Source organism: Juglans regia, chromosome 13, assembly GCF_001411555.2.
Source record: "Juglans regia cultivar Chandler chromosome 13, Walnut 2.0, whole genome shotgun sequence".
NCBI classification, from domain to species: Eukaryota; Viridiplantae; Streptophyta; class Magnoliopsida; order Fagales; family Juglandaceae; genus Juglans; species Juglans regia.
The window spans coordinates 3,839,211-3,855,454 of record NC_049913.1 but is presented as its reverse complement, the minus strand read 5'-3'; the positions used below and the strand labels follow the sequence as shown (position 1 = coordinate 3,855,454).

General features: G+C 35.5%; 2 protein-coding genes across 4 annotated transcripts; one reads left to right on the top strand and one right to left on the bottom strand.

Annotated features, from left to right (window-relative positions):
- Positions 1-7,465: 7,465 nt before the first annotated feature.
- On the top strand, positions 7,466-12,280 carry LOC109007039. The gene is made up of 5 exons (XM_018986535.2): positions 7,466-7,959; positions 9,098-9,207; positions 9,288-9,659; positions 10,394-11,024; positions 11,726-12,280. Exons 1-5 carry the CDS (start codon positions 7,710-7,712, stop codon positions 11,767-11,769), a joined length of 1,407 nt encoding a protein of 468 aa, XP_018842080.2. The 5' UTR covers positions 7,466-7,709; the 3' UTR covers positions 11,770-12,280.
- Positions 11,034-15,448, bottom strand: LOC109007041 (E3 ubiquitin-protein ligase RING1-like). Of its 3 annotated transcripts, XM_035684742.1 has the most exons (7): positions 14,530-15,448; positions 14,269-14,451; positions 13,861-14,017; positions 13,595-13,633; positions 13,264-13,362; positions 12,432-12,785; positions 12,147-12,190 (listed from the first exon to the last, which is right to left on the bottom strand). In XM_035684742.1, exons 1-2 carry the CDS (start codon positions 15,410-15,412, stop codon positions 14,417-14,419), a joined length of 918 nt encoding a protein of 305 aa, XP_035540635.1. In that variant the 5' UTR covers positions 15,413-15,448; the 3' UTR covers positions 12,147-12,190; positions 12,432-12,785; positions 13,264-13,362; positions 13,595-13,633; positions 13,861-14,017; positions 14,269-14,416. The 3 variants fall into 3 exon arrangements, 2 of the variants coding, with proteins under 2 accessions (XP_035540635.1, XP_035540634.1); XM_035684741.1 differs by having other exon boundaries at positions 13,861-14,451; XR_004798055.1 differs by lacking the exons at positions 13,861-14,017; positions 14,269-14,451; positions 14,530-15,448 and adding an exon at positions 11,034-11,115 and having other exon boundaries at positions 13,595-13,735.
- Positions 15,449-16,244: the final 796 nt, after the last annotated feature.

Here is a 16,244-nt window from a genome sequence, read left to right as displayed (position 1 = left end):
AAATAAATTATATATAAATACATATATATATAAATTATAAATAGTCTAGTCTGAATTAGGGGTTAAAAAATAAGTTCGTAGTTTGAAAAAACGAAAAAAAAAAAAAACCCAGGCCTAAATATCGGCCGGTACCGGCCGAAATATAGGCCGATACAGGCCGAAATTTAATCTGGTATGGCCGGTATTTTAGCCGATACGGGACAGATATAGTACCTATACCGGCCGGACGGCCAAAACGAAAAATTTCGACCGTACCGACAGGTACGGTACGAAATTTAAAACCCTGGAATTGAGAGTATTTGAGGAACCAAACGAAGCCTTAGGTAGTGTTTGGATGTTGAAGTGAGTTGAGTTGAGTTGAATTGAGATGATAAAATATTGTTAGAATATTATTTTTTAATATTATCATTATTTTGGGATTTGAAAAAGTTGAATTATTTATTATATTTTGTATTGGGATTTAAAAAAGTTGTAATGATGAATTGAGATGAGTTGAGATGGGTTTAGAAACCAAACGAAGCCTTAGATTATGAATAGAATTCAATTAATTTAGAAAACAAAAAAATATGATTTGTAGTGTATGAAAATTATGAATGGCAAAACTCTTCTTTTTCTCTCTCTTTTTTTTTTTCTCCGAAGTGAAAAACAACGTAATAGCCACTTACATTCTCCAAAAATATCTTTTTATTTTTAACACAAAAAAGATACTATTTTTTAAAATTTTAAATTTTAAATTATTTTAATTTTATAATATTTTTATTTCTCGTTTTCTAAAATTTAATAAAATATTTTAATTCAAATTATTTTACTATTATTTAATAATAGGAAAAGTCTAAAGGCAAGCGGTTATGCGCATCTAAGTGTTGACATTAAATAGTTTTAATGAAACGAACCGTTTGGGAGTCATACAAGTTTCACAGCTGACTTCATTTGGTTGGGTGGGATTTGAAGTTAAATCAAAACAATTGGCAAAATGCACAATTTTGAACAATCGAATGAGACAAGCCCCTCTTTTTCTTTGGTTCGATGCTTCTCTCCTCTGGTTGGAGCCCGCTTCTCTCTTCTATGTATTTTGCCCTAAAGCACACGCAATCTGCTTCTGTTCAAGCCATCAAAAGCTCTCATTTCTCGTGCCTAATTTCTTATCTAGTTTAACCCTCAAATTTTGGTCCAAGCCCTAATCTTCTCGGCGTGCCTTCATTGCGCCTCTTCCCTGCCAACACAGCTACGGCCACCGGTTCTCTCTCTCTCTCTCTCTCTCTCTCTCTCTCTCTCTATCTCTCTCTCTGTTTGTGTGTAACAGATAAATGCAATTGATTAATTTTGTGTTGTGTATATATTTATATATTTTGATTTTGTGGTTTTTTGTAGTTAGGTTTTGAATTTAGGTTTTTACCATCTTTATCATAAAAAAGGGTAAGAATCAAGCAACCGAAACCTAAATTCAAAACTCGAAGGTAATAAATTTCGGGAGAAAAATATATGAAAAAAAAATGTACCGAAGGCAGACTGGTTGGTTTGTTGAGCATTTTATATTCATTATGAATTCTTGTTTTTGGTTTGTTGAGCATGCTTAAGGATAGAGCATTTGAAATTCTTTCCTAGTAATTTTAGTATTAAGATTTCAGTTTGTCTGTACAAGAATTTGCTACTCTGTCTCATCTTAAGACAAAATCAAGGAAAGTACCAAAAAAGTATAGAACATTCATGTGCATTGATTTTGGGACTCAAGAATTTTCTAGTAATTTTATGTTACTTCTATAAGACAAAGTTGTAAGGAGAACATTCATATATCCACATATATCACTTTTTCATAGCTGTGTCTACACATCCGTGCGTAAAGATCCATGTACAATGACACCTTAGTGTTAGACATTTGGCACATCCAGCACCACAACTCTATGTTCTCTGATTCCAGTGGATTAGTTATAACTAGAAAATGAGTTTGAAACATACAAGGATTTTCTCAGTTCACAATACTAACTAAGTTTTGGTAACTTAGTATGAAACAAACACTGAGCTAACTTAAGTCTTGCTAGAACTCCTTAGAGAATTCAAAGGAACTTGATAAAGTTTTCTCAATTCAGTTTCTACAAACAACTTCAAACATTTTGTTCAATTAGAACCAGAGAAACAATAAATACTCAAAAGCTAAAATAAAGAAATAAAAATAAACTAATAACTCCAAACTAACTTAGTGTTTCAGCTGAATGGGAACCAACTTAGCAAAGTGTGATGTAAAATTGAATATTTTCAAGTTTTGAGAAAGAGACAAGTAAATACCTAGCTAGAGCAGGTTGCTTCCTATCAGGCTGACTTTCTTCAGCTAAAGTACCATCCAGACTTTGGACCGTGAGTGGATGAATTTTGGAATTTTTAGCATTTTAATTAGACTCATTAAGAGGCTGTTTGGAGACCTCATCATTGGGTTAGCTGGTTCATAACCATCCCCATCGCAGATTAAGAGGCTATTTGGAGACCTCATCATTGGATGTATATAGAACTGAGCTATTTTTACTTTGTTGCAAAGTTTTGATAATTTGTAAAGTTTTTGTAATATAGAACTGAGCTAATATTCAAAGTTTTGTAAAGTTTTTGTAATTTGCAAAGTTTTGGTACTATGCAAAGTAATACTCAAAGTTTGTTGGGAACATGTTTGTTGAAGCCCGCTTCTTCATTTAGGATGTCATCGTCAGCTTCTTCATAGACTTTGGCAAACAACCCAATGTGCACCTGTGGGAAGCCCGCAAAACTTAGAACATCGAATACGTCGAGAAATCCGGACCGATCATTTTTTGGATGTCCAAACTACAAAACAGAGGTAAATTTTTAAGTTTTTTTTTCTTAACTTTGACGTGCATTTTGGTTTCTACAAAAGTTTAATATTTTACGTTTATTTATTTATAATCAGGGATTACCACACTACAACTATTTCAAATGGGCAAATCGCAATGAGGAAAGAGAACAGGATCTTATGAAGATAGAAATTGAGTTGTTAAGGAATGAGAAAGAGTTTCAACACCCCTTCAAAAAATGTAGCATTTAACCTGCATTACAGCCTGTCTTTGATGTCGAACGTGGTCGAATGACATTTGTAGTCCTATTACGTGCCTTCCCACCATGAGCACAACCCAATGTGATATATCTGAGCCTCCCATCCTCAAACCTATGACTCATTTGTGTCATTATCTCAAACCCGCATTGTTTTACATAGCTTTTATAGTAAGAAATTAACTGTTCTTCAGAGTTAAACACCATCCCCAATTTTAACTCCTCAATGATATCGCACCCCCAAGTATGCACTGTAATTTGTGTCTCGGGCACGTTGTAATTTTTGGATTAAGAGGGCATAGACAAATTTTCAATATCCCTCGAGTCAGGTGTAGGCTCTTGAATTTCTTCCACATGGTTTGAGCTTGTAGTGTTCAACGCTATCGGAGAGGGGGCTGATGACTGAAATCCCAACAAAATATTTATATTCAATTTACAATAATATTTTGAATCAATTTAAGTATTTTGAAAAATACACATGCTACTTAAAAATTCAACTCATCACCTGACAAGTCCATGGAGATGGGTTGGCATTAGGACGAGGTAAGAATGGTGGCAACCAAGCACGTGGCATTGGTGCATGGCCCTCATGCATATAGTTTGAGAAATCCAGATAAAAAGGCATTGGTATCACCTAACATATAGATCAATAATGACAATTAACCAAAGATGTAGTAATAAATATAGACATTAATATAACTATGGTGTCGAATTAATATTCATAATACCTAAGTTGCTAGATTGATAGATGGATCTATGCTAGGAGGTGTTGACAAATATGTATAAAAGACCAGTCTTGGTATCATCTGATTTGATGGATTTGTTGTTGGATCTGTGATAGGAGGTGTGATAGGAGATGCGTGCTATTTCCCTTTCTCCATCTACATAATATTTACCAATATTATAACAATAGATAATTATCTAGTAAAACTTTAAATATTACCAAAACTTTGCAACAAAGCAAAAATAGATCAGTTTTATATACATCCACAACATATGTAAGCTTTAGAAAGCTCTTGATACATTCCAGAAAAAAACAAGAGGATTAAGAGCTGGTGGAGAGTTCCAACAAAGACTATTACAGCCAACAAGATAATAGAGACATCTTGTAGACAAGATATAATGAAAGGAGCCCACATATGGAACCAACCTCCCTCTCATCAACTTATATCTCAAAATAGCCTTTTTTTATAATTATTTTATGTTTTGGTAAACTTATTAGATTTCAAATATGATAAGTATTCTATTTCTTTAATTGGTAGATAAGATTAGAGAGTTGGAGAATCAAAGATATTTATTTAGCAACCTACAATATTCTGTTCCTTTAATTGGTAGATAAGCTAAGCACATTGACAGGTCACATGGACATCCTCTATTATTTGAAAAAACTTCAAATCATCATCCCAATAACGTACCGAAGAGGTCACATTGTGAAATTGCAATGGGAAAACTTCTCATAAAATCATCATCCCAATAAAATTGCAATGAAATGCTTCAAATACAGCAGAAATCAACATATGATTTGGTAACTAGAAAATGCAGAGAGATCAAAATATTATAGTCTCTAATGTTTCACGATCTTCCTATTTCCACGAAATGGTAATACACAGACCAGAGAGAAGGTACAATGAAGACAACTCCTCCCCTCCCTCCACGCCATTCTTCTTATTTTCCACAAATATAAAAAAAAATACAATTTTTCTTCATTTGCTTTGCCACAATTTCTCAGCAACCAAACAAGGAATATGACTAAACAAATTGAAGAAAAGAATCAACCGAAGAGAATACCGTCGTGGGCAAAGGAGACCGTCACTTGCAGAGGAATTCGTCGTCATCGGTTGATTCTTCGGTTGTGCAATGATAACTCTATATTTCTCTTTTTTCAACCAAGAGAAGACTGTCGCAGAGTACACTGTGCTATACTTCACATCAATCTCGCCGTCGTGTGCAGAGGAAGGGATTTGTTGAGGAAGAGATTTGGGGAGGCCAAAGCTATCGCACTGTTTGATTTCGGGGAGGGAGGGATGGTTCGGTCTGGGGGAGACTAGTCTTTTCCCTCTTCTATGTCTTTTTTTTTTTTTTGTATAAGTACATAGCTACCCCTGCCATGTCATCCTTTGGTGTACAATGGATACGCCGTTCTGCCTGTACGTAGACGAATTGTTAATAATATATTAAAATATTCTAAATATCTAAAATAGCAATGCAATTCAAAGAAGCATGGTCACTCTAGTCTCTATATATTTGGGCCTGAATCTCTAGCCCAGCTTCGGCCTTTCGAAACCACACAGAACTCTTGATACCCAACTACTTGTCGTTGATTGTTTACTCTAAAAAATCTTCAAATTCAAGCATCTGAATCTCTGATGTATATTAGAAGTAGAAAGACCAAGATATGCATGAATTGCAAAGCTTATTGTGCAAAACTTGCTAATATATAAATATATATATATATATATTTATATATGTGGTTGCTTGCATTGCGAAATTAGAACAAGCATAGCTCAGCTATTCAACCACCATGAAAAATGGTTTCCAATTGGCAATTACTTAATAATCTTGGTAGTTAGGTCAGCTGCCTTGAATTCTCTTGGTGTTGAACCAAACCAAGATTTCTTTAGCTAACCTTCTATTTTTTCTCTCTTTCTCTATAATATTCAAGGCGTGACTTTTGGTCTTAGTCTATGTCATTTCAATTCCTTTATCTTTAAATCATGTAATTTGTTGAGAAAAAGAAAAACAAGCAAAATAAGACGTGCATGTCCTATTAAATGACCACTTCGTCTTGAGAGAGCAATTTTGATTTTCTCGCATCAATCTCACTTTATACTATTCATCTAGACTCTTACCAAAAGACTTCGAGGCTATACAAGAGTATAGTCACGAAAATATATATATATATATATATATTTTGGATTTTGATTGGATATAAAAATTATCTCACCTCATTTCATCATTATAATTTTTTTAAATTCTCACACAAAATATAATAAACAATTCATTTTTTTTTCAAATTTTAAAATAATAATAATATTAAAAAATAATATTTTATTCAACTCTTATAAAATTATATCATCTCATTTCACTATCCAAACGAACCTAATCTCTCTAGAGCTTACCCTTTAGACTCATATAAAAAATGTCTAACCAAACTCATTAACTAACACGACCTTTTGTTGGCTGTTGAAATAAATGGGAAACAAGATGGGGAATAAGCCAATGCATATCCCATCTTGACACTTATTAATATGCTTTTTTTTTAATCAGTAAATTATATAAATAAAACAATCTTAACGTACTAATAATAATATTTTATCATGTCGCAACCTTTTTTTTTAAAAAAAAAAACAGCCAATTAACGGTATGACTTTTCCATCCCCCAATCAAAAACAGATTCTAACACGTCAAGATCAAGAGGAAGTGGAAAACAAGCCACTCAAAGAAATTAAAAAAAAAAAAAAAAGTTGTCCCCATCAATGAAAATTCGAACACATCCCACAAGAGACAAGAAAAAAAAAGGACCTTTGTCCAATAAGATGTCACCGAAGTTAAGACCGTTGTCCAATACTTCCTTTCCCTAATGTTCCAGCATAAATTATACAGATGATTAGCCTGAATAGATATTACAAAACTATCCACCGATTGTCGGTCCACATGTACTTCACTCATTGGTCCACTTCCTCCTCGATTCATCCGTCACTACATTGAGTAGAACCCAAAATATAATAATAATAAAATTCCACGTGCACGACACCCGTTCGTCAACTTCCGAGGAAAACCCACAAGGAACCAGAAGGTTGGGAAATAGGGAAAGAAAAGTAGTAGTAACCTTCAAAATAGGCTCATTTTGATGTCAACACTCAAGTGGTGGAAATATTATATTTTATTTTTTTTGGGTTCGCTTTATCCATCTAAGATTAGATAGATGCCTTCTCTTTATGCTCATAAGCGCTGCTTCCTTTTTTTGTCACCTTTGCTTCTCCTCAACGTTCGGTAGCCTTAAAAAACAGCAAATAGAGAGAGTGAGGAGTCTAGTTCAGGAGCTATCGTAAGCTCATCTCAATTTCTGTCCCATCAGCGTGAGAACAACGTACGGTATGAATTTTAGATCAGTTTTTATAAAGCATGCTTGCATGGATGCCATGTTTGTGAAAATAATAATAATAATAATTAAAAAATGAGAAATAATTTTTTTAAAATAGGTAAATCTAGTATAAATTTTATCTTAAAAAATATAAAAATATATTTATTTTTATTAGTGAAATCTATTTTTTTTATATAAAATTTATCTATTTAAAACTTACTATTAATTTTAAAAAATAATTCATCATCTTTTGGCTATAATTTTTATTATTTGTTAATATTAAAAATTATTTATGTTTATGGTCAGTGCAAGATGTGTAAAGTGACAAAATTCGTCTGATTTGAGGGAGATGCCATGCTAGAGTGCAAGAGAGCGGCGACCACATGGTAGCACAGCTCTGGGGAGACACTGTTTTGTATTACTACTACTAAATGACAACGCGGAAATGGCCACCATATGAACACTTGTCTCTCACCTTCTTCGTCTCCAACTTAGACACAGAGAGAGAGAGGGAGTGAGAAAGATAGAGATTGAGAAAGAGAGGGGACAGAGGAAGGTTCCAGATGCCCTGCGGATGGGGAAAAGTGAGCTGCAAAACCTGTTTCGGCAGCAGAATCCCGAGGCTGACAACAATCGAGATTCTTCGGGGCTTTTCTGTGATGGATGTTCGGTGGCTCTCAACGGAGTTGTAAAGGCGTTCAGTTTCAAGTGCTTCTTTGTTTTGATTCTGACCTTATCAGTTTTGGTTTCTGGGGTCTTCTGGATTCTTCCCTGTCATTCAACAAAGTTTGGTTTTGAGGCAAAAGATGAAATTAAGCTCAGCGGTATCTTATCCCTGTTCTTCCATACGTTGTTTGGATTTTTAAACAAGTGGATAATCTTATTTTGTTTTTTTCGTGTAGTCAGGGTCTCGTGATGCTTTGAGAAAAAGGGTATTGGGTATCCTAGATTGTTGTTGTGTACTTAGGTTTATCTTTTATTATAAGCTGACGGGGTATGTGGTATTTTACCTGGTTTTCTACTGTCGGTGGTCTGATGTTTTTAGTATTTCAATGTTTGGTAGGTTAACTTCTAATTTGTTTTCCTGACGTTTTCATGGGTGTGTAGTTTGCTGCCATTGTTTTCATCCAATGTGTGTTTTCCGCTCTGTTGTGCATTAATATCGATTATTGTCACTTCTTATTTGGTAATGAGGTTTCTCTGATATTTTGAGGGGATGGAGACCTTGTATAGTTATCTCCGGGTCCCTAACCTTTAGGATGGGTACTTGTATTTAAGATTTTGAAGCCCTTTTCTATATAATTTCCTGTGAAAAATACGTCCTCGATTTTTCTATTTTTTGGGTTTGTTCTCTTGAAGGTATGGCTCTGGCCTTTGGCATTATTTTGTTTTGTATTGCCAGCACAGAGCAACACCCCCCCCCCCCTCCTTTTTTTTTCGAATATGGCCATCACAGATTCATTCTTTAATGATGCTCTCCCTCTCTGTTTTTATTTTTTTATTTATTTTTATTGAATTTTATTCATGATTGTGATTTTTGTTATGTTGTCATTTCCTTTTGAGACTTTATGGTGAACAGCTGATATGGAAATTGCCTGTGAAATGAATGCAGTATTCATGCTCGGGCAACCCTTTCCACAAGCAGAGTAATTGAGCCAAACTAATGCACTAGATAATGAAAGGCAAAGAGGGTTAATTTAATTTAGGTAGTATAGATGCCCTTCCACCATGGGCGAATCTTTCCCAGTACTGCACATAGCTTCAATTTATTTAAAAAAAAAAAAAAAAAATCAAATCTATTTATAAATTCAACTCAATTCGCATCTTACTTTATAGATTTCACATTTTACTATAATAACCTCTGTGAGGATATGAATTCATTTATAGACTTGTGTAAGTAGGATGTTGGATTTAATATGATGCTTTTATGTTTTTATATATATTTTTTTCTCTCTTTTCCAGCCACAGTCCAGGCATATTTCAGACTGGATAGGCCAGTTTCGCATCTTGTTCCACACATTGGAAGATTAGAGTATGATATCTATGGGGAAATAGGTGTCCCTGGCATGAAGGTATTGCTTCATGCTTCTGCTTTCAGTTGACCACTTGTAATGGAACTTTAAAATTAACTTCACCTAATTCCTTTCAACAGGTGGTCATCTTATCCATGAACCAATCTGGTGCTTCTAACTGGACTGATGTGGTGTTTGGTGTACTTTCGGATCCAATTAATGTTCCTATTACACCAGTGTCCCTAAGTGTGCTGAGATCATCTGTAATTGATCTGTTCCTTCAGCAATCCAATCTGACATTGACATCTTCCATTTTTGGGAAGGCAACTATGTTTGAGATTCTGAAGTTTCCAGGGGGCTTAACGTTAATCCCAGTGCAATCTGCTTCAATTTGGCAGACCCCCCAGATTCTATTTAATTTTACTCTAAATAATTCAATATCCGATATACTGGAAAACTTCATCGAGTTGAAGGATCAGTTGAAGATGGGATTGTATCTGAGGTCTCATGAGGTATAACACTTGCTCATGTAACTTCTTGCAGATTTAACCTTGGGTATTGATGGTTGTCACTTTGGGAAAGTCTCCGCCAATTTCAACATTAGATCCCCATCTAATCAAATTGTTTAACCTTCTATTACGACATATGTGATCCCTATGCAAGAATCTCTTAGGCCTGTTTTAATCATTACAATTTTTTCAAAATTTTACACAAAATATAAAAAACAATTCAACATTTTCAAATCTCAAAACAAAAATAATATTAAAAAAGTAGATTCTAACAATATTTTATTCAATTTTCAACTTTTATCTCATTTCATCTTTATCTCATATGTGTAACTAAACGAGGCCTTACAATTCAATGGAAGTAATGGCAAAACCCTGAAACATTTGGTTAAGGAAGCCAGCTGCATCTAGGTAGTTGTCATTTAAGAAGATTTGTGACTAATTTCTCTTCTTGGAACTGAGGATCATAGGATAGTTTACATGCTTCAGGTAACTTAACAAAGAAAAGTTTACATGTTTCAGGTAGCTACATTATAATAGTACTAAAATCGTCCTTGGTTCCAGATGTGTGAACCGAGTACCAAATCATGGACTCATATCCATCACACCGCATACAGGGCAATAGATATTAATATTCAGTTTCAGTTGAACTAGGTAGTCTGACATGCTGGGATCCCACTGATAGTCTGATACCCTTATGTAAGCATCTGTTTTGGTAATGACCATTTGTTTCCATGCAGACTTTGTATATCCAGATAACAAACAAGGTTGGCTCCACAATAGCCCCCCCAGTGACAGTTCAGGCTTCAGTCATGTCAGATCTCGGGAGTCTTTTGCCACAGAGATTGAAGCAGTTGGCTGAAATTATCACTGGCTCTCCAGCAAAAAATCTTGGTCTTAATAACACAGTTTTTGGTAAAGTTAAAAGCATCAGTTTATCTTCTTATCTAAAGGGTACTCTCAATGTCACCCCTCCTAGTCCTTCTCCAGCTCCATCTCCATCTCCATCTCCATCTCCAGAACTAGGTGATTATCCATCAATTTCACCATATCCTGCTCTCTCTTCGCATACCTCTCCAACATCCTCGCCTAACATTAAGCACCACTCACCTGCACATCCTCCTCATCCCTGTCTATATCGTGGCTTCACAAATTCTCCAAGCCCCTCACTGGCTTCTCCCGATGACCCAGCTGTTCCTCCTGCCTTCTCACCTGCAGTGGCTACTCCAAACTCCCCTCATATGGGTCCCACTTTCAAGTTGCCTCCAGTTCTGTCACCTAAACCCAAAGTATCATATGCTCCCAGTCCAGGCCAGGACAAGGCAAGGGTAGAAGGCTTGGTTTCTCCATCACTTGCACCATCGCCTTCATGTGAGTTACATCTGCCATGTCTTGAGATTTTCTTTTCTGCTGTTACCAGGGATAGTTCTTGAATTGATGCTTGCATATCTTTACCTTATTTCTATGTCCCCCAACAACCCCCCCCCCCAAAAAAAAAATTAAAATAGTGATATTAGATACTTTATGAGAAAACGGATTAGAGCTAATTTGATAGAAAGTTATTATTTCTTTTTCTATCAAAAACTACATCCAGCATCTCTTAGATGTAATATGCTAATGAATTTTCAATCACAGTTATTGTAGATTGCCTTTACTGATCAGTTTTAAATTTTTTTCTTGGATGTTAATTATACTTACTATTTTAACTACATCCAGCATCTATTAGATGTAATATGCTAATGAATCTTCAATCACAGTTATTGTAGATTGTCTTTACTGATCAGTTTACCTATCAACAAAATTTTTTTTTTCTTGGATGCATGTGTTTTTTTTTTAATTGTTTTTAAGGTCCATTATTTTGCAAGTTATACTTCACGATGTGTGTACAAACTACAAACAGCTTTGGCAGCTGTTATTTCCTATCAGAAGATCTCGTTATTGGGGTTTTCTGGACTCTTGATCTTTCATCTCTTTTGTTGGTTGGATGATACTTAATTTTAACGATACGCCTTAAAAGATAGTTTCCAAGCATACGAACACAACAGCTTAATGATGTCCTACCCTATGAACAGTTCACAGATTTGCGTCCGAGGAGCACACATATATAAAAGAGTAGCACTGCCAGGTCAAAGCCAGGAAAGATGGCAGGCCTCTTACAGGATTTCTACGTTTCTGATGTTGCAAGAAACCCTGGGATATTCTTCCCGAAGGGAAAGACCCCCCCAGCGATATCATGAATAGTTAGTGAAAAAAAAAAAGGTTTGCAGATTTGAACGGGAAAATGCTTGGGCCACCGATAGGTGGTCTTCAGACATTTTCTCGATATATATTTCTTTTACTTATTGATTAAGGAAATATTTTTTTAATTATGTAATTTTTTTTAAATGTTAAAGGGTATAAAAAAAATGAAAAAAAAGGGGCCAAATGGCCTTATCTGGAGAATCTCTCGGCTAGTACTACTTTCTGATAGATTTAAGAAAGAACCATCGATACCTGTATCCATTGAAGTGTAAGATATGATGGTTCCTTTTGAGCATCTGCAAAAAAGCAAACAATGTAATGCACAATTGTCATAAACAGGTGTTATATATACTCATAAAAAATGCAGGGGGACACTTTTACACGAATACACCATTTTGATTTCAGATATTTAGGTTGCCTGATTCTTTTTTCGTTTAATTACTAGAAAAGGATTAAATAAAGAAAATAAATGTAAAGTAAAAAGAGGGAAATTATGTAAAAAGTGTGTTCCTTGAGAGGGTGGAGCAAGGTTTTTACCAGCAACTGAGAAGCAGTCGAGTTTTGGATTGCTGATCACATAAGCCATTTTCAAGATGTAATGCCCCACTGGGAAAGGATGTGCGAAGATGTCAGTTTTGTCCGCACGTACAAGTTGACGATATGTCCTCTTGCAAGAGCGAGTGATTGTTGTGAGAGCAAAAATTGCACGTCAAAAAGTCATTTTCATGTCCACCAACAAGCCAGATTTCGTATATTATCTCAGAACATTGCCGCCTTGTCCATCCCTTGACATTGACACATCCAGCTTCCATGCACGCTGCAGGTCTAAGAAGCCAAGGCGTAGCAGCTCCGCCAACTGCCAAGCAAGCCTCTTAACTGAAGTTGTAAACCCTGTATCAGAAAGTAGTACTAGTAGTTAAAGGCAGAAGAAAGAGTAGGGGGGTGGGGGGCGTCCATGCCCTAAATAATCAACCAAAATGCATGGAAACAAAGAACCACATGCAGATTCAGTACGACTAGGACAGGGTCCCTCGCTCATTTGGAGAGAATTTTGACAGGCTTTAGAAGAAATGGAATGTTTGAACTGAATCACAGTTTGATTGCCTCGTATCTTTTCGAGTAATGTTATACACTACTCTCTCATCATATTTTGATCATACTAAGTAGTATGTGGTATATTCATCACCATTAGATGATAAAAAAATATGCAATAAATGATCATTTAATGGTTATAGATATATCACATCTTATTTAGTGGGATAAAAATAGAATGATAGTATGGTGTATAGAATTTTCCTATCTTTTCATATCAGGACAACATTGCAAAATTTGAGATTGGTAAGGAAACTTAGGGAAGTGAGAAACATACCATATTGAAAAGTCAAAACAATAACCACAGAAGTAGAACTTCTTTGCCACCTCCAACCAGTTGTCTATGCCTAGTGATAAACACAGCAACTGCTCCAACCTGAATCAAGCACAAGTGAGACATTCTGAAGTATTCTGTTAATAGTAATAACAAATTAATAAATAAATATTGAATAGTAGTGAGTAGTAGGGAAATGTATGTAAAAAATAATAAATAATAGTGAGGTAATGTCAGAATATCATACTCAGTACCCAAACTAGGCCTAAAGGCAAAAAGGTGGGGAAAAAAACCAAGACATTGAATAGAAAGAGCAAGGCAGAGTTGAACCCACCATTCCCCACTCTCTCACTCCATACTCCAAAACTACTGCCTGCGTCAGTTTGGAGTGTAAATGATTAAACAATCAAGATTAAACAGCAATAATGAATACATTAATGGCAATTTTTCATATAGATGACTTTCTCTTATTTTGTTTTATTATAAATATAAATGAGTTTGTACTTTGTATCATTATTTTTTGAATAATAATAGTGAATAAAATAATTGAAAATCCCATTAATTGTATAAATAAAGATTGCCACATGTTATAAGCTATACTTCTGCTCCCATCACAAGAGGTTAGGCTCTACAATTCCACTCGATATTGAATCCACGATAGTTTATTATCCAATTAGGCACACGACCGTTCCTGAAACTAAATCCATCAAGCTAATGAAGGTCTCAAAGCTAAAATTACCTTCATGAAAATCAGAAACTGCAACATGGTCAGAGGGAGGGGAAAAAAGGTGTTAAATAGATTGCAGATAACATGATGTCAAGATCGAGAAACAATAATAAATGACATTTTAACATAATGAACGTGCGAAAATTGTTTAAATGAAACAGTTTTGACGTCCTACATCACTGGTATAGATCGATCAGTTTCCAAAAATCGAATAAATTATGTTAGAAATATTGGGAAAATGAAATCATTAGGATGATTTAGTTAAAGAACAGAACGTTTACCTGCCAAGCTTCATCGTCTTTTCCTTTGTTATATCTTGTTAATCATTACCAAAGTTAATATTTTTACCTGTCTTAAAAGCAACATAATTGTAAATTGTAGAGCCTCACACAAACCGTTTTTAGCATCGGCGGTGATATAAACACAAGCCTATAGAATGAGCCAGGAGCGCCACCAGGAGCTACCTGCAAAAAGTTCACAGCTTTGTGACACCAACGCTGGAGTTCAGCAAAGAAAATACTGGGAGTTGATTGCAATCTTACGCCCATCATGAGAGGCTGAGCTAGCATCTTCGAAATCAAGGTAGCGATGTGTCAAATCCAACACTATACGGAAAGGCCACAGAGAGAACAGCCGACTCCATAACCAGTTCAACCAATCTGGCACGTCTTCAAAGCGAAAATCTTCATCATCTGTGTCTTCAAGATCGCTGTTGGAATCGTCTTGCAGCTCATAGCGGCAAACAGGGCAAGTGTTGTGGATGCACAACCAAGGGACAATGCAATCAGAGTGATAGAAATGCTTGCACGGCATCAATCTGACTTCTCCACCAAGATCAAACTCTTCCTTGCATACCGGGCAACTCGGGTCGTTGTCCAAATGCTTTTGCGTGAGTTTCACCCTTGGCAAGGCTTCAATGGCTGAAGCGGCGGTGGGAGGAGGTCCTGGCCGGTCATTCTGCCAAACCATCCCTTCAGTGAACTCCAATAGCGCGTCCCCAGACATGGCATCGCTAACGTTATTGTCCCGGGCAAACACATTTTCTACTGGCGAAATGGGTCTTGGAGGACGAGGCGGTCGGACGAATTCAAGGGTAATCCAAGCTTGCTGAACCGGCTCATCTTCAACTTCTGATAACCATTCAAATCTCCGATCAAAACCAGTATTTGGACGACGCCTCGTAGATGGGTCAAGTAGGCGAGTCGCAGGGGAGGGTTCTGGGTCCCTGGAATCAGTGACAAGCCTATGCATTGACACCTCCAGCTGAAGATATAACTCATGGAAGCATTGGGGACATATTTCGTATAGGTTTGTGGAGGGAATCCTCACAATATGTCGGCAATTTTGACACCAGAAGTAATGGAAGGTTCTTGCCCTTCGGATTCCATTTGCTGTGAAACGAGACCCGCCGATCACCAGAGACATTGTTTACGATCCAAAGGAGGATTGCCAGTCTCTACTTGCGTTTTTGATCAAGGGTGTGTTTACGAGAAAAAGTACGTTGGTATTTATAAGCAAGTTGTACGAAGGGCTGGAGAGAGAAAAGGATGGCTTTTGCTTTTGGGGGACTACACGAAGGATTCGTTGTAGTCCCTTGTTTTGCTTTCTTTTTCTTCTTGAGTTGTGTCTCCTCTTAACAAAGCTAAGAATCATTGAGAAGTGATTCCAAGGCATTTATAGCTTTTGTTTTGGCTTCCTAATCATATTCCTAATTAAGAAATTTGATTTATGAGAACTATCCTCCAACCAAATTTGAGGAATTTTCTCTAACATAATTTATAAATAAGAAGTATTTTAACTACAAATATATTTTATAAAAATAAACTCATAAGTGTACATGATTTAATATAGTATGTCATATTATAAAACTATTTTAATCATAAAGTAAATATATACGCAATCGCATAAAATTATGTTAATTTATGAATTTATTTTTATAAAATTTTTTTATGATTATAATACTTTTCTTATAAACTTGACACGTGCCTATTCAGAATGAATATAATAAGTAAATATTTTCAGCATGGATACAAACTATAAATATTTTTGAATATGATTAAAAATCACGTGTTTTCACATGCTTAAAAGGGCATGTATATTACATAAAAAAAAAAGGCATGTATCAATTTTTTTGATTAAACTGATTAGAAAAAATGCTATTCACACCGTGAAATTATATTGCTTAAGGGAAATTTCTTTGTGCCTTTTTTATTTTCATAACTATTATCATCTCATCTAATCATTATGATTTCGTTTG

Excerpts from the sequence above, each read along its gene's own strand:
- LOC109007041 (XM_035684741.1), bottom strand. The coding sequence starts at position 15,412 with ATGTCTCTGGTGATCGGCGGGTCTCGTTTCACAGCAAATGGAATCCGA. Across the intron at positions 14,452-14,529 it reads CTCAGCCTCTCATGATGGGC|GTAGCTCCTGGTGGCGCTCC; the intron begins GTAAGATTGCAA and ends AACTTTTTGCAG.
- LOC109007039 (XM_018986535.2), top strand. The coding sequence starts at position 7,710 with ATGGGGAAAAGTGAGCTGCAAAACCTGTTTCGGCAGCAGAATCCCGAG. Across the intron at positions 7,960-9,097 it reads AGATGAAATTAAGCTCAGCG|CCACAGTCCAGGCATATTTC; the intron begins GTATCTTATCCC and ends TCTCTTTTCCAG. Across the intron at positions 11,025-11,725 it reads ACTTGCACCATCGCCTTCAT|TTCACAGATTTGCGTCCGAG; the intron begins GTGAGTTACATC and ends CCCTATGAACAG.